Source organism: Vollenhovia emeryi, unplaced genomic scaffold, assembly GCF_000949405.1.
Source record: "Vollenhovia emeryi isolate VEMERY1.0 unplaced genomic scaffold, V.emery_V1.0 DF939233.1, whole genome shotgun sequence".
NCBI lineage: Eukaryota > Metazoa > Arthropoda > Insecta > Hymenoptera > Formicidae > Vollenhovia > Vollenhovia emeryi.
In genome coordinates, this window is record NW_011967133.1 from 214,496 (window position 1) to 237,476 (window position 22,981).

The following is a 22,981-nucleotide window of genomic DNA, read 5'->3' on the forward strand; positions in this document are numbered from 1 at the left end:
GCTGTCATATGTCATCTCGCTGTTTACGGAGATCAAGTTTAACAATCCGTCCAATCCAGAAAAGTATATCTTTTGTACAGGCTACCTACACATGCGTTTCTCATTCCCGAATAGAATAAGGATCCTTTACGGTGTAAAGGTCGAAAAACGAGCTGCAAAACCCGACGCGGGAAGAGGGAGGTCAGGAAGGGCGAGGAGAGGGAGGGACAATTTCTAGAGAGTCTCGCGCGAGTTAACTTTGTTAGCGCTTGGCATTATCAGACCGGCAAAAGAGATTGGCATTGCGAGGAATAGCTGGGAGGGGGTGGAGTTTCATATGAAATACACGTGACATTTACTGCCTTCACCGGCTGGGCCCCTGCAAAGACGCAAACGCATTATAAATAGATCTCCTCCCTGCTTACCCCTCTCGCTCACTCTCTTTCTCTCTCTCTCTCTCCCTCCCTTTCCCTCTTCACCCTTCTTTTTTTCTCCGCATCACTCGAGTTCTCACTCCGGCTCTCCGGTCGAGAGGCTCGAAGATTAAGAAAGAGGTCCCGGGAGGAAAAGAGGGAGCACGGTACGGCCGCAGCCGCCGCATAGACCGCTACAATCTGGTTTATAATCTTGTTAGGATTTCGCGGAAATATTGGCGTAATTTACGATCCGTCTTAGTGAAGTTAACTGTCGGAGAGTGCCGCAATGAAACGATGAAGGCGTACGCGAGGGGTTGCGCTCAACGGCTGCGCTTTTGTAGCAATGCTTATGGATCTCGTCGTCGCGCGTTTCTCCGTGTCCCTTCTTTCCCCTCTCTCTCTCTCTCTCCCTCCCCTACTCCTTTTTTCTCTTCAATCGTCTCTCAGCCGTATATTCTCTCTTTTCCGATTATTCATTCTTCAAAGTTCCCTCGAGAGCGTCGTGCTAGCCGGTTTTGCATTCGAGTTCTTCAGACGTCGCGTCGCGATTTAAATACGCGACAGTCGTTGACTCGACATGAAACGCGCGAGACACGTAAACAAGTCGCAAATTATCGGCGACAAACTTTCATAAATGTGCCTCACGGCGATGCTACGGATGAGCGACACGTTGTGTCTCTCCGCGCGTTAGAAGCGCGATACATCATCACGAATGCAACGCCGTCGGTGGCGGGTTCCACTATCGAGGCATCGAAATCTCTACGAGGATCCACCAGTTAACGATCCCCCATGAGCCACTTGTTGCTCGACGAATCAAATAATTGTATTTCCGTCAGCCGACGAGGTATCCCCGGGGCGTCGGCTGAGTTACGGGCGTGGAACGAAATAGAGAAGCGCTTCGTGGGTGGTATCGCTGCTGCCTCTCCCAGTGTCTCCTCGCCGAGCGACATAATCCGAGAAAACAAGATGGATCGAATGTAAAATATTCGAGATCAGTGGCGGATTACTCGCCAGGCGGATCAGACGCGTAGCAGAGTCTACGCTAACGTGCGCAAGCTTGAACGCGGCCACGTGTGCACTTTCTCGCGTTTGCAGAATCAAAAGATTACAGTTCTGTTTCTCTCTCACTCGCAGGAACTTGACCAACTCTTATGGCCAGTCTCTGATTACAGGGTCTCTACAAAAGATGAACGTATCGCGCTTTCCTGCGCAATTCCAACTAGCTCCTTCTCGCTCCAGCTGGTCCAGGACCCGTGGACGTCTGGCCGTCTGGGTGGCCCTTGGAGCACAACGATTGAGATCCGCGCGCGCGCGCATGTGTATCGGGGTTGCGTGACGACAATAAAATCTCCAAATAATATCGCGAGCGATAAAGTGCGCTCGCTTGCGGCGTCGGGCTCTACGGCTTCTTTGATAGACTTTACGACAAGCTCCGATTTGCACGCTCGCCCCGCCGAGGTACCATGTGTACGATTCGGTTGCTCAAACGAAGCCGACTTTTTAAGTCCGGCGGCGGGGATTTAAACGCGACATTCGAACACGTCGTTCGACACGATGCTTTTTACAAGAAGGTTTTAATATCAGGTGTTTCGCGTGCCAGATGTCTGCATCTTTTTTCCTTTTCTTTCCCCCCGCCTGTTGTCGCCTGTCACGCCTGCAAATTCGCTATTCGCGCGACATGTATAATTCAATCCAAGCTGGACAAATACGTTTGCGCTCGGGAGTCGGTCGGTCATGCCGCAATTAGAATCCAAGGGACGCGAGACGTCGGACATATTGTCTTTTACGAGAGATCCTGCCTTTTCGCGGAACGTCGCGGTTCCACGGTCGTGCACTTCGTCGAGGCGGTTCCGCCAGGCTCTCCTAGCGCGGAGTCGACCGCGAAGAAGACGGTCCGTCGTCGTTCCTTTGCTCGCGCATGGCTACTCCCCACGGATACGCTCGCGAGGGACAAACGCGAGAGATAGTCGAGATTACTGCCTCGGCACTTGCCAACAATGTGGCGAGGCTTTGATGTGACGTAAAATAGCGCGTTAACTCGTACCTCCACGGCCGATAGCGCATACGGCTTTATCACGACGTGAGGGCGGAGGGCGCGAAGGGCGACGATCGCGTCCCTTCGATCGGAGAGTCGTCGCGCCGCGACAAAGGCGATTCGCGGCATTCGCTATCGCTTCGCGACCAGAAGCCGGGGTGGAAGGGCGCGCTTTGGAAGCGCCAAGTTGGCAAATTATCTCGTCGAGACGTCAACCTCTCGTCGAGGGGCCGCGTATAAAGCGATAAATCATCACATAAAACGTCTTTCACTGGACGACGATCGTGCATCGGGGCGTAGGAATGCCGGTCGTAAATTAAGACCGAGTACTCGAGCAGCCGAGTGGTGAAAAATCGATCCGGGAGACCAAGTTGATTCCGTCGCGACGAAGGGACCGGGTGTGCCCCCGCGGGACGAAAGCTAGACGCGTCTCTCGGAAACCCGAGCACTTTCGCGTACCTGGAGACGGACGCGTAGCGCAATAACGCGAAATCAACGCTGGAACAAGCCGTCGCGCGATGGCCGTAGAAAATTTAACGACCGACGATGCACGGGCGCCGTTATTATTCTCGTAACATTTAGCGCGGAATAATTATCGAATCTTCCGCGAACGCGACCGTCTCGCCGCTATTCTCGGGGTTATAAAACGGCCATCCAAAGTGCGAGATCCGCGGCTACGTTATTGTCCGATGCCAGATATAAATCAACCTATATCGAGCGGCGAAAATAACTTTCGATTCGTACTTGTCATTCTGCCAGAATAAGAGTTTACGTCCGTCGTGCGCCACGTCCGTCACGACCCAAATCCCGACTTCCACGGCGCGACGAGACTTTAGCGCGGCCATTGCGACTGTTGCGAGATGCGAATTCGTCAGGGGTCGTAAACTCGCTGATACGCCTTTGGGCTTTAACGACGTTAATCGCATCGGGATAAATCGTCGTAAGTGGTAATCAAGCTTGTTCGCCGCTGGACGCGCGTTCCGATGAGCCCGCGATTCAAACGTTGGACGGAAACGGAGTCGGAGAGAAAAATTTACAGGTCGCGTGCAGTTCGCTTGACGCGGTACGCAGGGATCGATCGGCAAGTTTCTGTATCGCGCGTTTCGCGCTTTAGCGCTTCGTCGAGTCGAAGCTATTTCGTCGACGACAAGTCACTTACGCGAGACGTACGTTGCAGAAGTCGTCCGCGTAAATTCTCGCTTCTGACTCGGTCACGGCTCAGGATGACTGACAATGCAATTTTGCGGGAAATTATTCGTCGACCGGGAACTCGGTGCGCATTTTACACATTCGTTGGCCGTCATCGGTCATTCGGCGATGGCGGCTTTTCGTCGCGTGGCTCGCGACGGACCGGTCTCTCGTATAAATCCGTAATAAAGATCGGCGCGTGTTTGGTATCGCTGAAAACTTAACCACGGCCACCTGGCCGCAGACACGTGTAGGCGTGTACAAGCTTGCGTAGGACGCGGCCAGGCTTTCTTTCACGAGAAGCGAAGGGCCGCGCGCGCTTCTTTCACCAGAAACGGTCGTACACGCGTCGCTCACAAAGCCAGAGAGGTTTCGCGGCTCCTTTCAGAAGCGTGCGAGGAAGAGGGACGAGGCGAGGAAAGGTCGTCCGATGGGGCGCACACACACACACACGAGCGCGCAAGGAGAGAAAGAGAGAAGAGGAGGCGGAGGAGAGGGCTAGGGAGGAAGCCGCGAGCGAGAGCGAGAGGAAAGGGAGAGTGGCGATGCATCACGAACCCCCAGAGCGATCGGCGCTGTTGTGAAATATTAATAAGCAAATTAGTTCAGACTTAGTGCCCCGCCAATACTGAGCCGCCAGGATGGAAATGGCCGTCGGCCGTCTCTAACAGTCGTATTTTACTTCCCACGCTACAGCATCGCGCCGCCCGCAGAATGCGATATCCGTTCCTCGGCTCGTCCTCCTTCCGCTCGGATCATCTCATCCTCCCTCCTTCTGCTTTCGCTCGCTTCACCCTTTCCGCGCGCGGTCTTTCGTTATTACGCTGCATACGATCGGAGATATCGTTCACGAATAGGCCTAATAGCGCATACCCGCATGGCTAGTCCCGTAAAAAAATCGTTACCTTCGTCAGAGCGTGAAAACAAACGTACGCAAACCCGAGTCGGTTGCCCGACATCGGTGTTTTCTTTCATTTCGGTAGACAGCCGATCTGCTGAAAAACTTTAATCGCTAACGAGTGATTGAACGAGCGCGCGCGTTCGATCTAATGGAGAGCTACGCGTTTAAAGCTGCTGGTCGTGCCGAGAGTCGGGGCGCGAAAGATAGTGGAATCTCCATAAATCAATCTTTACGTTCTGGGGTAGACAATAATTTCAACTGCGAGCGATGCCGACAGATACCACGGAGCGGGAAGTCGAAGCTCGTGCCTCTCGTCCGTTGGTAAACGAAGGCTGACTCTTGGGACAAGAATTCGACAATTACGTCACGAGAACGTAACGGATGATCGCCCGGGGAACGCCCGGCGTCGGGACGTCTAGAATGTGCGAACGTCATCCTGCTAAATGCTTTTCGTTCGACCGTTCGCGCTCGCTCGTTCATCCGGCCGTCCGCGTGTGCTCGCGTGCGCACTATCTATAGCACTGAAACGTGCCGGAGAGCAGCCGGCGGCTCCCTCTCGACTCTCGGATGCTGGAAGCCATCCGGTCACCTGTCTGCTACTGGAAAATGTAGGTCGAACTCTCGCGCGCTCACCCGCGCGCTCACCCGCGCGCGCGCGAGTGAATAACTAATTGGACAGGTGTAACGTTCCCGCGTTACCAACCATAACTGTCACGTGGATGCGCGCGGTAGAAATTCAATTATCCACGACGGCGAAAGGTCAAGCGGATTCGGATTTCCGCGTCCACGCGAGGAACCAATTTTCTCATCTCGGATCGCATGTAAATAACAAGTTATTAAAATGTAATTCGATTCCTCGCACGAGCGTAGCGGGAGGCACTTTTGAAAAGGGGGGGGGGGAGAAAAAAGCGCCATGAGAGATCAATTAGAGAGAAATGCGAAAATTCGTGGAATCTTTCACGACCCATAGAGTCTTAGCTACCGGTTTCGAGATGCACGCTCTGTCAAGGTCCGCTCGAATACCATCGAATCCACATTATAATAATTAATGTCTGAAGAGTTTCGGATCTGCTGCACGAAAGCGTCATTTTTGCGTAGCCTAGCTGCAATGCCGGAGGCCATCAATCAGCGCGGGGGTACGTCATTATTCTGGGATTCCAAATAATTAGTGATGATTGCTCGCCTCTTTAGAGAAGCACGATTAAATTTATCACGAAACTTCTGCGAAGAGCAAGGCTGACCCACGTTGTACCAGCGACGTCTCGATAATACACGTGCAAATGTAAATACCTACATTTGTACATATATGTTGTATGTATCGCGTGTACTCGCACTGAGAAAAACACCCTTGCCTATCTAATCAATTACATACTAACAAACGGATATGCTCAATTAAATTTTATATCCGACGAAAAGTATCGTCGGTTTTTCGATTACATTTTATCGGTAACTGCAATTTCATTGGGTTACATCCATAATTTTATCGGAAAACTTAATCAGAAAGACCGATGGTTCATTTTTCATCGATTTATGCGGTGGACATTTTTCTCCTTGTGTGCATTTATATATATTCATTTATTGTATTTGTGACGATTATAATACAAACATTTGTATACACATTGTCTGCATCATTTGCACGCGAGAAATTTGAATTTTTTAAATTACTTAAGAATTCTCTTTTTCTACCTCTATTTCCCCTATTATTTTCGAGACAACACATTGCGGACCCAATTAGCGCTAAAACTATCCCTGAAATTCGATAAGAAAACTTAATCGTGTAACTTCCACGAACGGCGGATACGATGGTCACGAAAGGTTTATCGAGCGATGCAACGAACAGGTGAACGGTTAATCGGTGGGGTGGTTCAACTACACTTTGCGCAACTGCTATTAAAAACTAATACCAATTGTTGGGGCAGCTCTTGTAACAGCAGTTTATTATCCACGAGAACGTGAACGTCTGTGGAAACGTCGCAACCTCATCTGACCCCTCGATCACCCGATAAAATTATACCTGTCCATCGGATCCAGTCCTTCTTGCGAATCACAGCTACAGGTATCCTAAGGATTCGGAGATCTAAAGACCCTCGGCGAGGTATCCCAGCGGGGGGTTTTCGGTAGACGCGCGTGTGTGCGTGAACACGGACCCTCACCGAGGATGCGTTTTCCGCAGACTATAAAGAAACTACATTGACATCGAACCTACATTGGCTCCACGATGGCGCTTCGAAAAGAAAAACGGCCTAGCCCCCAGTCTGAAAGAAAAATCCATCGTCTCAGGAAAGCACCAATGCAGGAAAACTACAAGGTGGCGCCAAAGTAATCGCCCTATCGGAAGATGCTATAATTTTGGCAAATGACGGCAAATGTCAAAGTTGTTTTGACATTTGTGAAGTATAATGGTGTAGAATATTAGTGCATCGACAATGGAACGCTACACTCTACACGAACGCGGAATAATCGTGACTATTCGCGTTTCGGCGATATGTACTGGCCCGCAAGATCGTCCGATTTGACTGTTCCTGACTTTTTTCTTTGGGGTTTTCTGAAGTCTATGCGAACAAGCCACAGACTCTGGCAGCCCTTAAAGAGAACATCCGACATGAAGCGGCCAACATATCGCCTGACGTTCTCAAAAAAGCCATGGAAAATGCCATAAAAAGGGCCCAAATGGTAATCAACAATGGCGGCGGCCACTTGGCCGATATCATTTTCAAATCTTGATGGAATAAAACTTAAAAGACCAAATAATTTTTTTTAAAGAAAATCGCATTGAAGTATTTCGTTTCATTTACAAATTATAGCCAAACAACATCGGATGATTACTTTTGCGCCACCTTGTATTCTATCAGGTGTGCCAATATTTCGATATTTCTTAGAGATATCCACGGTTACTTTTATGGGCCAAAGCGGACTGACTTTCTCTCTCTCTCTCACTCCGGTCATCGTCGTTGCCTGGATGTCGACACTAGCTCGTCGATTTGCTCGACAAGGTCGTAAAAACGATAAAACGACATTGGAGCGGGTGCGAGATACAAATAGAGGTACAAACGGAGGTGTTAAAGAGGTAAGGAGAGGGACCCCGGTAATCTCGCGTATAACGTCCGTCTAAGCTGCGTGCGTCTAGATTCCGTCAATTTAATCGACCAACCTCGTGTCCTCACGCGATTCCAAGTTTCCCGTGAACGTGTCCGCTCGCCTATTCGAGCGCCGAGACGCGCCTTACTCCGAGACCATTTTATAGGCGTCCCTTTGGACCGGTCGAAGATCGATTCCCGGTAAAGGTTGTAACACGTATGAATTTTGATATTTATTACATAATAAAGGCCCGCCGAGAATAACGCGCCGAGTTCCTTGAAATCTGTAGGATGTTAGCGACAACATTTTCCCCACGACATCGTCGCGCCATGTAAATCCCTCGAGTTTTCCTTTGAGTTGTAGCGCTAGCCGATCGTCCGCGGTGAGTTTTTCTCCATGAAAGTCACGCTTAAAAAATTCAAATTATACATAAGCGATCGCGTTGGTTGCATTATTTCGATTCGTTCATCAATGGCAGCGCCGCTGTTTCGGAGCAGAATCGAAAACGCGCGTTCGTTCTGCTCTAAGGATTAACGGGTTACAGCGATGGATAACTGTACAGCATATCCTTCGTTGTACGGGAGTGGAGTAGAAGCGCGTCGTCGTCTCTCGACAAACTACCGTGTCGCGCTCGAGGAGCTGATACGAACGTAGACCGATTTACAAATTTACAATAGCGCCGATCATTATCTAATTTGCATTCGGAACAGCCAAGGCCATCGGTGCCAAGCGCGCGGTACCGCAGGCCGGGAGAAGCCGCGCGCGAAAGAGAGGAGAAACTATTTTCGCGAAGAACGTTGCTTTCGCTGTTGCGAGGCAAAGTCAAACATTCAAACTAGTTGCAATATGCCGTGACGGCGTGCAGTTACCGAGTAACGGCATACGAACGTGCTCCCGGCACAAAATATCGAATAATAAGAAAATGGGAGGGAAAAGGGGGACGGCGAATCGTGCGTTCGTGTGTCAGCCTCGGCGGCGAATCACCGTCGTCTCCTTTAGTTGCACAATGGAAATGTTTTCTGGTGCGCGAGGCTCGAGAGAGAGAGAGACTTATTCGCATGTGAGACGTGCGCGCGCGCTAAGTACGCGCGAATCCGCGTGGACGAGGCGCATGCGAAATGAACGGAGGTACTAAAAGGTACTAAAAGTAACGGCTGCGCGGCACGATAACTATTAAGCTACCAAGCGTGGATTTCGCCCAGGTCATCGCTTCGCAAGCTGCTCAATTTCATGGTGGTTCCTACTCCACCCTCTCCGAGACCCTCGTTCGTCCCTTCTTAATCTACGGTCCGCACGAAACTGCGAAGCGCGCCGGGGCGTTTAGCCTGGGCTCGAGCCGCTCGAGGCCCGGCGGTGCCCGCCGATCGGACTCGGCGGGACGCGCGACCCGAGCAAGAGAAAAAGTCGGGAGGACGAGAGCGCACCTATGAAAACCTATGTAACATCTTGTGTATGCAGACGTCACGTACGCGGTGCGTGTTCACAAGTGTGTAGCGAAAAGTGTTCGTGCCGAACACGTGTTCTCCGCGTTAATGCGTTACCCGCGCGCCGCGAGTAAAAAGGCATTTTTCTCCAACCGGCCGTAACGCGATGCACAGCTCCGCGCGCCTGCAACGCACTTTCAGACACTCGCGCGCTTGTTAAAACGGGGGGGTTAATTCACTCCAGTGCGTCCTTTCGATCGACCACTTTTTACAAGCGCGGTCGGAACAAAAAGCAAAAGAATAGACAGGTGTATCTTAATTTTCAGACAATTATACTTATCGTCGTCTCGTACAGCGAAACGCATATAGAGCGTTGGCAAATTAATCCCTGTGAATATTTAACGCGAAAAAGACGATATCGCCTTTGATTTGTGGAATCTTTTACATTCTTTTATCTTTGTACATATTTTGCAGCAGTGTAAATATACATGAATATAATATGTGAACGTCAAGTCGGGAAAAAGCGACAGAGAGGGAAGTAAAGATAATAACGTATTCGACGAAGAGAATGGCACCACTCGCGCAGTCGTCCGCCATGAGTGTGAATTACATCGGCGATTGAAACTCGTTCGCGGTGGTAAAAAAAGGAAGCAAATGCGCAGACCTCGGGCTGTCGGAGGTGTCGAGATTTGCATATTAAATGGGTTGGGATTTATAACGGTCGGTCTTTCGAGCGGAGTCAGCAATATATGCGATAAATAAATATGTTCCCCGCGCGAATCGTAGCGCGCAAAGTTGAGCTTTCGCGCGAGTAGACGTGGATTTCGCGTATGCCAGCCGCGAAGGAAGCAGCGACGGGGGGAGGGAAAGAAAAGGATTTTAACGCGACCTGATATCCAGGATCCCTCCTTCCCGTCGTGGACACAGGCCGTAGGCCCGGTTTCACCAGCGTCGCTTAACTTTAAACTTACAGTACCCTCCGTAAGTTTGGAAACACCCTATATTTTTACACAGACATGGGAAGGAGGGATCTTACTATATTGTATAAACTGTACACCTTGAAAAATGAAGTCGAGACCGATCCACGTTTGTGTAATACTTTTTTTTCTTGTCGGACTCTAAATTCACCCCCTAAAATATTAACACGCAGTTAAGAATTCATCCGCACACGCGGAAAGTACGATCCCAAAACTATTGTACAAGTAATTAACGTAACGTATAATTAATTAATCTATTTGAATCGCAATTTGCACGCGCGTTATCGCTCCCGCCGCTTATTAATCTCACGTTCGTCGCAAGTTTGATTGAATAATCTGCGCGGCGACCCGTCAGAAGAGTTTTCTGGGGTTACACAGTCTCTCCGGTAACCGGTTCTCGTCGCTATTCGGCGGCAATATCGAAGTAAATTATGTCCCGCTTGCGCGAATTTGTGCGTTCCGCGTGCCTCGTCGGCGCTTTTGATATACGAATACCTCGTCGCGGCGGGTTCGAAACGGGTGGGACACTTTGTTGCGAAACGACCTTAGTAATATCTATTACCGCGTCGGATTTAAAGGGCATTAAAAGATAAGTTCCCCGAAAAGAAGTTCCCGCGTTATACAAAGTATAAAATAAATACGACGCTAATATAAAATTCCGCACGGCCTCTTTTATGTGCTCTCCTTTATCCCTCATATAATATCATTTTTGTCATGCGCATACATACACACGTACACAACAGAAGAAATATAATTATCCTATCAATTAGATGAGACCTAAATTACCTTTGTAAAGTTGACGACTTCTGGAGCCTCTGTCTATTACTACGCGAAATGTCGTACGTGTTATCGATTAATGATCGCACATCATTGTGTGCGTTATCTACAAGGAGCGATGGAAAAGTATCGTTGGATAGCGTAGAAAAAGATATAACAAAGTAGAGCGCTGCGTTCGTTCTGCTGAAAAGCGCTACAAAGTGTCGACTTATTTAACAACTTTATTTTTAAAACTACGCGACGACATTTTGCGGCAGCTCAAATTGTGAAGAAATCCATTTGTCTTCGTGGTGACAAATGATTTCGCCTTCTCGATTAATCGGCCAAAGCACTTGCCTTATTATTAAATGTATGTAGAATAACGAACTGTTACACGTATATGTGCATAAATAATTTTATATATAAGGTGCAGTGGGGTAAATCCGTACACGGGGCAAATCCGCACTAGGCCTTTATTTATTCGAATATACGTTGAATTGTACCAACTGTAAGGTAGAAATCTTCCTTTGGTTAGTATTCAATGATCAACATAGGTAGTCGCCATGTATTCTGTGATTCCCCCGTTTAACTCGTTCGAGGAAGTTCATGGTGTTTCCAGGTGCAGAGCAAAGATTGAGTTAAACATTATAAAACGATAATTTAAGCAATAGTTTACAAATCTATGTGTTTATCTTCGATAGGCACAAAGTATAGTAAGGTAAGTTTCCTTTATAGTAATAAAATATTATATTATATTATATTATAAATATTATATTATATTCAATGATTTTTAAACAGGTAGGTGCGGTTTTGCCCCAGTTCCGGGGCAAGTCCGCCCTAGCAGCACTGTTGTTAATTTATTAAGAAAATCATAAGTTTCAGAAGTTATTTTTAATCCAAATTAATGCAACTTAAAGAATAAACCATGCGCTAAATAAAAACACTAAGATTATTAGGTTTTAGTGGAATAGATAGAAAATACATCAGTTTAAAGTAAACTTTATAATTTCTGGGTCGGTTTTACCCCACTCCACACACAGAAAAATATATACTACCTGCAAGTAAATATTATTTGTTTCAAGTATTTCATAAGTTTATATATCCGCAAATCTATCGTAATGTCGTCGCAAGTGTTATATTTACTCAAAACATATTCTGGCTCTTAGTAAGTCTAGTACTTGAAACAAGAATACATAGAATTATTTGAAGCAAAACAATTTTGTTTCTTCTGATTTTATTATATTAAAAGGAGCATACGGAATTCTTCAGTAAGTTTTATAATTTTCTTCAAAGAAGAATAAATTCTCTCTTTGAGTGTAAGATGGCAAGCTTTTCTAAGGCTAGTAACAAGTATATCTTAAAACTATTATTAAGAAAATATTCCTTGTTGAAGCAAACTATTGCTTAAACGGAATAAAATAAACTGAGTAATTACTTCTCTTGGCTGTACAATAATATTTTTCTGTGTGCACCTTACTGTTATTTTGTTATTACGGTTTTTGCTGATAAAATTCCCCCAAGAAACATCTCGATACAAAGAATACGTGACGCAAAATGCCATTTTTTCCGCAAAGTTTCTGCGCTCCGGGAAAAAAAGACAGTTAGCAACCCATTTTGGGAAGAATTTTGACCGCTGCTTTTGTAGTTAGGCAACTTAACTTTTCGCTTAGTGCCCCTTAAGTGAAAATTATCTTTGCGTTACTGAATATCGACAGAACTAATTGAGAGAATTGATTAGTATTACTTAAAAATCTTGGATACAAATAGAATAGCTGATTTTTAGTTGCGCGGGGTAAAATTCGTAAAAGATTCGAGCGTTTCGAACAATCCAAATAATTCCATTACTAATTGCGGGCTCGAAAATGGGTTGCCAACTGTCCTTTTTTTTCTCCCGGAGTGGAAGAAAGTACGGAACTACCGCCGTCAGAGGCGATAATCGGCTAATTTGTCCGCGCATTTGTACATCTAAAAAGCCGAGCGTCTAGTCGGAGCGCGATGATAGCAAACACAAATTGGTGGTGGCTGGACTAATATACCCGAATATGATGAATGGTCTTTTATATCTACGGACGTAGTAAGGTGTTATGCGTTACGTTAGTGTTGAATTATTGCGTGCGTGGGGCAGCCGCGCGTCGGCACAATAACGCAGCCCGCGGGAGGGCCCGGTCCCGGGACCCAGCCGGGTCCCTTGCCCACGTTCGAGCTTTTACCCGCGAGACATCGAGATACGCGCCCGCTCCGATACCTCTTTCCCTCTTCCTTCCTTTTTTTCCCCCCCCTCCTCTTCCTCCGCCGCGATTTTAATCGAACCGCGTTACGGGCGAATCGAAAGATCAATCGGCATTGATCTCCTCGAGGATTTATGATCGTCGACTCGTTATTACCATTCATGAAGTATAATAACCCGCAAAATAAACGACGCTATTCGTTGCTTTACGGTCGCGCATCATCGTGATATCTCTCACCCCCCCTCCTCCTCCTCCCCCTCGATCGACCACCGTTTACTCTCGCCCGTTCGTACAATTCGTCTTGTCTCGCTACCCCTTGAAATTTCCATATTGAACATCGACACTTTTCGAATCCAACGACGCAACTGAGATTCATCAGTTGATACGCGTTACGTAAGAGCCTGTCAGTGCCGGACGTTATCACTTCCCGAACGATCATTTAGCACCTTAGCAGCTCTTTATCGTACACCAAATTACCGTTCGTAAAATACTGCCGCTCCACGGCGGGACGACTGCAGGAAAGAGACAGATATGTTGATCCAATCTACTCTAATTATCGCTAGGGGGGTAGGCATAATAATAGCATCGTCTCAGACTCAAAGTTGCGTCACAAACTTCGTAGAGAAACGACGGAGGGGGGGGGGGGCGAAAGAACAGAAGCACTGACGCATCAGTGGCTTGATTGATGGACGAGTCGCCATGTTTATAATTAGAGCCCGACGTTTCCGGTTCACCGTCTAGCGCTCAGGGTCCGCGATTCGCCGCGGATCAATCTCCTTTCTGTGGCCGTCGAAGAGTTTCACCGGGCGTCGCGCCCACGTAGAATAGCGCGTGAGCACGAGGCGATTGAGCGGCTGCGCTAAACTACGTGATCTCAAATCGTTCGAACTCTCGTCTGTCGCGCGTGTGAAAGACGCGCGTACGCTATCGCGCGGAAGCGCCCGTGAGAAAATGCGCGATTTCACGGCCGCCGTTCCGCCTCGCTCGTCGATTCTAATTTCGGTGCTTTCGGTGCCGAGCAGATGCAACGTGTTATCGAACCTTTTAACCACGTGGACGTTTACGACGCGGTCGGACGTACCGGCTACGAAAATCCACGTGTGCAGGAAACGAGATGCGGGTCGCGGTAGTCACGCATGTGCGTATCTTTCTCAACGGTCGACGAATTCAAACGGCGGATCTAAACAAATTTGCGGACCGAGTCTTCTTTGAAGAGAAAAAGAAGTCTCCGCGTGACTAGTGTCGCCTACTCTTTCAGGCTTCTCTCTATCAATCGAGTCCCGGGCACCGCGACGTGTCCTGACGATGCGAAACGGTAGCGCGTGATCGCGACAGGGCGTATATATCGGTTTATAAGTGTGAGTTAAATATAAGTTGTAGATACCTAACGAATGTGTAAGCGGCGGGCGCACCTTCTTACTTTTGAGCCTACAAAATATTCGCGGTGTATTCTCGTCTCCGTCAAGTTGGCAGGTAACGTAAAGAATTTCGCACGGAGACTCGTCGGGAAACTTTTCATCGGCGGAAGAGTCGTCCTTGCGTAAACGCGACCGATATTTTTAACATCAGCTCCGTCCCGTTTACCTGGTTGACTTTTTCACAGGCATTTTACCGAGCATCGTGCATTATTTTCACGTGAGATCGAATACATCGGGGTAATTATTATTCCGTTGATAGACTCACCTCTACTCTGCATGAAACTGAAGAGTTCGTCGAGGAACGCCTTTCGTTCGACGCTTTCGTCCAGCTCGTACAACTGAAACAGAAAGCAATAAAAGCAGATAAATCTCCCGTCGCAAACGCGCAAGACAAATAATACATTCGGACGTGTGTCTTGGCACTAACGCGTTAACGCTTAACGGGCCGTGCGATATCGCCGCGCGTGTAACGACGGGACATCTTGCGCGCGATGATGAATACGTCTCCGTTCCACGCGCGGCGGACTATCAAATTAAATTATAATTAAGGTGCATACGCGACAGGATCGCTTTGCCAGTTGTACGGCTAGTACAATTCGAGGTGATTAACCAACGATCAGCGTTTTTACGCCGCGCGCGCGCATTTATAATCGCGCAAATACTATTCCCCCCTCGCAGTGCCCTCCTCGTCCCGATCGGGAGAATAAAACGTTACCTCGCGGCGTGGTAATAAAAACAGGAGTGAAACAAGTGTGCTCATAGCGACAGGCAGATTAGTTAGCTCCGATTATTAATGATTCCGTTTAACCTGCCTCATAACCCGAAACCCTCGCCGACCGTACGAAAGCCAAACCCCCTTCGGGCTGGCGGCCCGTATTATCATATTTGTTATGTACGATGTGCTATATCTAATCTGAGACCTCCTAATTGCTTTTATAATATGAGCCCCGTACACCCTCGCTTTCTCTTCTCCTAGTGTCTCTCCTCGTCCTCTTTTTCTCTGGCGCTTTCTACATCCCTTAAACGCTCATTCGACAAGCAACTATACGGGCTTGTTCCTTTTCCTCTTCCGACTCTTTCCGCTCGTCGCAATTCAACGCAACTTGGCTCGGCTCGCACGTTTGCCGCGACGATAAATTTCATTCAACTAATCGCGCGGTGTTTCGCAACACTATCTCTCCCCAAGGGCGAATGATAATTAATACGCTGCCTCACGCTCACCGTCTATCCCATCTAGTTTTCCGCCTAGACTGCCCGCGGATTATGAAAGTAACAATAAGACGAAAGCAATTGCGCGATATATTACGCGCTCCAACTTTAGTCGGCGCTCGATACACGTTCGCCCGAGTGCACAAAGTTTCCTCACGTCTCGTTGTCGGTGTCGAAGCTCTCCTACATCTCTCGTTAAATCAATCGAGTGTTCATTTTAATGAGTTAAGGCTAATTAACTCTAATCGAGCCGACCATCCAAATTCTGTCCCGCGCGGTTTTCGCATTTTAGTAGCAACGAATAATGAATGAGAGTGGCGCGATGCTTGTTCGATGCGATGTAGAAATGTTAAGTAATACGTTAAACCGCAACGCCCATGTGAAGACGTAAATGTCGACGCCTGTCACGGGAAAAAATGCTGCGCGCACGAGATGTATGGCGACAAAACGAAATATGTGCACGCACGACGCGCGTACAGCTGTGTAGAACGGGCGGTTTCGCAGCGCGCAGTGGCAGGTGCCTGGCAATCGCCACCACGTGCAGTAGATCGTTAATCGAAGTTAATCGATATAAAAGAAAGAGAGAAATTTATTCATACATACGCCTCGTTCAATTTCCACGACAACCCCTTCGCCCTCGCTCGCTCGGTCGATCTCGTCCACTACCCCTGATGAGACCGAGCAACGGGCGTATCGCGGGAACGAAGGAACGAAGAAACGAACGGATGGACGGACAGCATTTCTCAAGGGCCATTTTGTACCACTTTCTCGTGTTTTTTCTTTGGCTACACGAGCGATGAGCTCGTTAGGGGCAGCCGGAGGGAGAGGATCAAGTAAAAGGCAAGGGAGGTGGGGACGGAGCATAGAGGCTGAGGGTTCAAGCGAGGTATATTGATTGATCTACAGTTAAGCGGACTGACGGCGGCCACGTGAGGATCAGGGGAGAAGAGCAGCTCGCTCTCTCTCTCTCTCTCTCCCTCCCTCTCTCTCTATCTTCTTTGCTCGCTGGTATCCTACGTGCCGCCCGTGTGTACCTCACTACCGTGGTAAAATAAAGACGGGGCTACGGAATTTGCTCTCGATGATGCATGCGCCGCAGCCCCGCCCTCTCCTTCTCTCATCCACTGACGGCCGGTGAATAATAATTCCTGATACGACCGCCGGTTGATCGGACGACTTTCGTCCCGGGCAACCACGGGGAGAGCCAACTTTGCTGATGATCGATGTACGCGTGCTTAGTAACGTTAACGGACTCGACGATGCCGTGATTATAGCGACCGAGGTGTATACGCACGGTGCGTCCCGTAAGAATGTCCGGTAATGATCGCGTTCGATGAACAGAACGATTCCTTGAAAATTTTAATCATCCAATTTCAATCATTCCCTCTTGGCGCATTGTCAAGACTGTCAACTCGTCCGTTACGTAAGTCAGCCACGAGACGTTTGCGATTTTATTTTGCTGATTGCGAGCCGCGACAAATGATGGTCAGTTTGCAAATTTGACTTTAAGCTCACCGAAGAGTGCTTCGTTAAATATTAAATACGGTTGAAAGGAAGTGGGACATTTACCGCAAACGTGTCACGATTTTGCGCTCCTCGGAGACGACGTAAAGATCGTCGAACCGATTTCTAACTCTTCTTCGTTCTGGCCTCTTGACCATCGCGCGATGAATTTTACGACCTCGAGACGCGAAACGCGATAGAGAAGACGAATGTGGAGAGCGAGAAGAGCTCTCTCACAGGCACTTGGCGCGGCACACGTCGCTAGCTTTACGAGCAACGATTATCGATGCGCGACTTTTTTTCACCGTGTCAGAGATTGAGATAGTTCGCTCTCTTCCGGTTAGAGAATAAGGAACGTAGATAACTTTGTACTCGTAGCGTCGAGTGTAGCAATAAATAGAAACAGGTATTCACCAAAGTCATACTGTGCATTGTTACCGCAAATAAAAATCTCCTCTATGTTATATACATACATACAATATCGCGATATTTTTAAGAACACATCTCACGCTCCCGCGAGACGGACAATGATGATGTCAAATTTCCATACGGCCCGCCAAGCCCCACTCGAAGAAGGGTGAGAGGGGGCGAGAGAGAGAGAGAGAGAACACGTCAAGTCTGGACGTACGCGACCGACTTATTATCTTAATTATGTAATTGGTCGTAGATCCATGTACTTTGAAAAGCTTCGCGCGGGCGATAAATCGTCGCGTCGCATCCGCCCCCGCGAACACAAGGGATCGACTTCCGGCCGTAAACCGTTTTAAGGGTGCGTCTCGAGCGAAACGGAAGCGGACGCGACCTTACGTAATGCGGCTCCGATTTTTCCTTTCGAGTTTTGAGATCGAGATACCGAATAATAGCGTAGGGATAACAGCCATGAAGAAACGACATCGTGCGAGGACATACAGCACCATAGACATAATATATCCAGACCGAGCATTGAACAGTGGGGGTAGAGGTTCACGTAGGAAAGGACAACCTCTACCCCCCACTGCTCAAATAAAGGCAAACGCTCGGTCTAGATATATTATGTCTATGCACGGCACTCTCGTCACGCTAGTAATAATGCTGACTTTTTTAAAATTTAATAGCCGACTCCTGCATTAGAATTGCAATGGAACTATAATATCTATTCGCATCAATTTAAAATTCACATGTAACATTGCCTGCATTGCGATATATTATGGAATAAATTAAGAGATCTCGCGAAATGTGAGAATATTCGAAAATATAAAAATGTACATATGCTTTGGAGGGGAGGAAGGAGTCTTTTAAGTGGTCTGATTATTAAACAATTCCTCCACGCCAACTCGGCCGACCGTGCAAATTCCGCGGCGGGTTTCGCTTCGACGATGAACGCGCGAGGCGATATAAAAATTTTATCGCCCGTTTCCTCCGATCGTATTTACTCTTTCAAAGGATTCGAGAGATCGTTAAAGCGCGCGAATGTGGTGTGATGCAATTATGACGACAAGAAATTTTATCTTATGCCAGTTTTTCGGACATAAAGTGTTTTAGGCCCATATATACGTGCGCAATCAAAGAAGGTTAATATTAATATAAAAGTATATAAGACGCTCGTAAGTTGGCAATGAATAGCTCCAACGGGCAGCGTAAACGCTCTCGATGAGAACAAAAATCGAAACGGGCTCGATTCGCCGGCGATAAGTGGGAAGATATCCGGTGGACGTTGGAAACGGCGAATCTTAAGTGGGGGATATCAAGATTGGCGGCGGGTTATACGAGCAGCCATAATAGTTGCTACCATTACCCGCTTCCAGGACATTAAAGATAGCAAAGGCAATTATAATCATTATGACGTCGAGCGGTGCGTACAATGCCGCGCTGGGGTGTGCTACGCTTCTATAAAATCTCCGTAGCGTCCTGAGCAACGAGTGGCCCGGGAGAAGGCCCGGCCTTCTCTCTTTCTCGCTACGCCCAGTAAACGCCACCCGAGCCGGTTATCGCGCCGCATCTCAAATCGCCCTCCTCCACGCTCCAAGAGGTCGACGCGACATATCGACGGACTGTCTTAGGCAAAGAATCTCGTAAGGAATCCAAACCAATGTGACAGTAAGCGCGTTAAGAATGTAAAAACGATACTATCGAACTGATTGGGGAAATTGGTCAGTCTAAAAGCAATCGTAACGAATGGTGGATTGTAATCAGTACAACAGCACTTAAGATAATCTATACTTTTCTAAAGTGTGGAGAACCGTGTGCGACATTTCTACTACATCGTATAGTTTAGCGGGTAACTGTCTTTTATCCATTTTTACTCGTACTTTGATTTGTGTTGCATTCTGACATTTGCAACCGAGAGAGAAAGAAGGGAGGAAAAGGCAGGAGGAGAGAGAGAGAGGGGGGGGGGAGACCGAAAATTGCAGTTCCGGAAATGCTATGGTTTCGAGAAAATAAAATATACTCAATAAAAACAAAGATAACGATTTTAGTTGCAAGGAATAAATGTATCGATAAATGATAGTGAAAATGTAATAAAAATAATAAATTTGAAGTAAAAGTACTACACGGATATAACCGCTAGCTTTGCAGGAAACGAGAAAAGACGAAAACCGATTGACACTATCCGGAGTCGCTTTCTCGAAATAACATGGATGGGGATCCACTTCGCGAATTCCCATTATAGGGGCGAAATCAATCGGCTTTATCCCACCGATATCGTCTCGCGGGAAGAGAAAGACCCATCCGTTGTCCTTGGACGGCTCTAATCCGAATGAGGTTTCGTTCGTATCCACTCGCGTTTCTTTGAACGGATCTAGCCTCGGACGAGCTTCCAAGAGAAATCATTGACGTTTTTCCAACGATTCGTCCTTACCCATAGCTTTCTCCCCGTTTGTCTTTTATCCATTTCATTAAATTAGAAACAGCCAGAATTAGATTTCTCAGAAATATCCGACCCGCGTATACACATGTGCATGAAGTAATGACGAATTTATTACCGTGAGCCGAGCGGAGTCATCGGCCAGATCTTACCGTATAACACTGCCATTATAAAATGAAATCGACCTATTAAGGCCGGTGAATGGATTTCCACGGGCCTCCTACGCGAACGCCGAATCGAAATAGTGAAAACAATCTCTAAGAATAATCAAGACTCGTTACGATGAAAGAAGTAAGAGTTTACACGAGAGAAGGAGTCGGTAGGCTCTCCATGACGTCGGCGTCAACAAAGAAATGTAAGAAACGATATACTCCCCCTTTGCGTCCCCCGTTCTCTCTCTCTCTCTCTCTCCCCCCTCCCACCCTCTTTTTCTCTCCCAAGCGCGAGACTCGATAGAGTCGGATTTTATGCTCGTAGCTGGAAATATTAAATCGCACCTAAGCACGTTTTATGTCGGCCGCCTAATAATCTCCGACAACTGACTTTGACTTCTCCCTCCCACCTCCCATCCTCCCTTCCTCTCTTGTTCACGGTCTTCGCTATCGTTGTTTCGTTTTCGTCTCTCTCCCTACATCTTTCTGCTCTCAACGCAGACCGCTCGAAAGCCCTCTGTGGGCGGCCAACGCATCCATCCGTAGCCCATAAACCCTTTAAATGTTCCGAAAGGGCCTCTGGTTTACTCCTCTGTAACCCTTTCACGTTGATCCCTTCTTTCGCGGTTGCCAATTCAAAAAATACATAAAATCGAATAATCTATGTCGCGGTCACGTGGATTCTCATTTACGTGGGAATCGATCGCGAAATGGTCGATTGCACTTCGACGTAGACGTTGTTAATCAAGAAACGCGATAGCATCTCCCGCCAAGTAGGAAATATAACAGTCCCGCGTAAAAACCACTGCAGCGTATCTTCTGCCGGAGAGGCAGAATTAATACAAGTACACGGAAAAAACAATGTAGCTGCTGTAGCTAAAACTTAGCAAAATAGAGACAGCTAATATTTTAGTTGTGATAGCTCAATATTTTGCTACAGTGCCTATTGTATTAGGTGCGACAGCAAACGGTTTGCTGTCGTAGCAAAATATTGAGCTATCACAACTAAAAATATTAGCTGTCCCTATTTTGCTAAGTTTTAGCTACATCAGCTACATTTTTCTTTCCGTGTAGCCACTGCCAAATTATTAGAGGAGAGTCCCCTATTATGAGATAGGCTCCTAATATGATAGAGCGGAGCTATGGCTAAATTAATAGGCATTATTTGTTGGTTCCCCCACGAATTTATTGCCTTTGGAGTGAAATCTGTTTAGTGGAAAATTCATCGTTGGATCGTGCAATCGTTGCAAAAAAAAAATGTGCGATTGAATTTGGACGGTGAAAACCTACTATCTCACATCAGAATCCTATCTCATAATGGAGGACTGTCCTCTATTAATAATTTTGTTGATCGAAAAATGTATACACGAAACAAGTATATGAATTTTTCCGAGTGCATCGATACCAAAACGACAAAACGTTTCTGACATTCGAACGTAAATACCGTCGCCCATCTTCGATTCTCCGAGACGAGCAGCGAGACGGGAACCGGAAATGCAGCGCGCCTCACGCCCGTCGCACCCCTTCGTTACTCGCGGTTAATTCGCTCGTAAACGTCGACGGGAGAGAAACCGATTGGCGAAACGTCGGGCGCACAATTTCACGGGCTGACTGTGGCGACCACGGTGATCGGCCTCTGCACAAAGTTACGTTTACACGACGACAAATTGTCCGATCCAGAACGTACGATGCAAATATGCCGCGGTCGACACGAAGCTATCGATCAGGACGTCGATTCGTCGAGTGGCTCTTAAAAAGATCTTTAAGGGGCTGGGAGTGATTCTGCTCTTTTGGCACCTCTTGCTCCTAGAACTGTCAATTTGTGAAAACATTTGTGTAATATACAAATTATGTGGCTTTTACGTACGAACCGACAGCGTTCCACCATTCGGACTAGATCAGAGAGCAGCATGGTGTCATTGAAATTAGGTTTAGAAGCCTAACAAAAATCTATTTACTCGAATAAGTTATAAGTTAGGTAACCTATAACTTATTCGAGTAAATAGACCTCTTGTTAAGCATCTAAACTTAATTTCGATGATACCATGCTGTTCTTTCACTTAATCCAAATAGTGGGACACTGTCGGTCTGTACACAAAAGCCACATAATTAGTATATTACACAAATGTTTTCACGAATTGACAGTTCTAGGAGCGCAAGAGGTGGCAAAAATGCAAAGTCACTCCAGCATCCTCTTAAGGAGCTGCCTCCGAGGCACAATTTTTTACCGTATCCCGCGAAAAAAATCCACGCGGTACATTAGCAGGCGCTAATTCAATTTAGATAATAAACTCCGACCTGTGGCTAATATAAATTCGCGTTAACCAACGCGTTAGTCATCTTATCGCTCCACTCTTGTTTTATTATCGCGTCCGGACGATTCGTCGAATGACGTATAGCCGGCAGCCAATATCACCTAGTTGCTCCCAGTGCCCGTTTTTTTCTCACACCTGCGCGTCGACGTAACAGGATCGTAACGAGACGCTTCCATCGAAGATTTACGCCCGAGCGGCGATCTGCAATTTAATTCGGTAGCCGGTTCAATTTGATTGCGAGATATCGCGATAAAGGCCGCGACGGTATCCTTTCGGTTCGGAGCCACACCTTGAATTGGCTATCTGTCGTCGCGATGAATCCTTCTGTCTACATGTTCGGAGGTGTGGCAGTCATAAAAAATCCTATAGATATAATGGCCGATGATTTGATTCGGCACAGTAGCGTAGTTAGTCGTCTCCTCAGAGTGGAGGGATCGTTAACGAAAGAGAAAAAGCTGTCGATTAAAGATACGAAAGCAGATTGAATGAGGCAAACCGACACTGTGGCCCACAGTCCCGGAATCGCGTGCTCAAGTCTCTCATCGTCGAAACCAAGG

General features: G+C 47.4%; 1 protein-coding gene across 8 annotated transcripts in view; it reads right to left on the bottom strand.

The window, feature by feature from the left end:
* Positions 1–22,981, bottom strand: part of LOC105560320 (AT-rich interactive domain-containing protein 3A) — a 146,630-nt gene that overhangs the window by 20,274 nt on the left and 103,375 nt on the right. For all 8 annotated transcript variants that reach the window (XR_001008811.1, XM_012009337.1, XM_012009336.1 and 5 more), the window contains one exon: positions 14,666–14,738. Coding sequence is in view for 7 of the 8 variants with exons in the window: in XM_012009337.1 (XP_011864727.1) it covers positions 14,666–14,738 (73 nt within the window). In the remaining variant the exon portion in view is untranslated. The remainder of the gene's footprint in view (positions 1–14,665; positions 14,739–22,981) is intronic.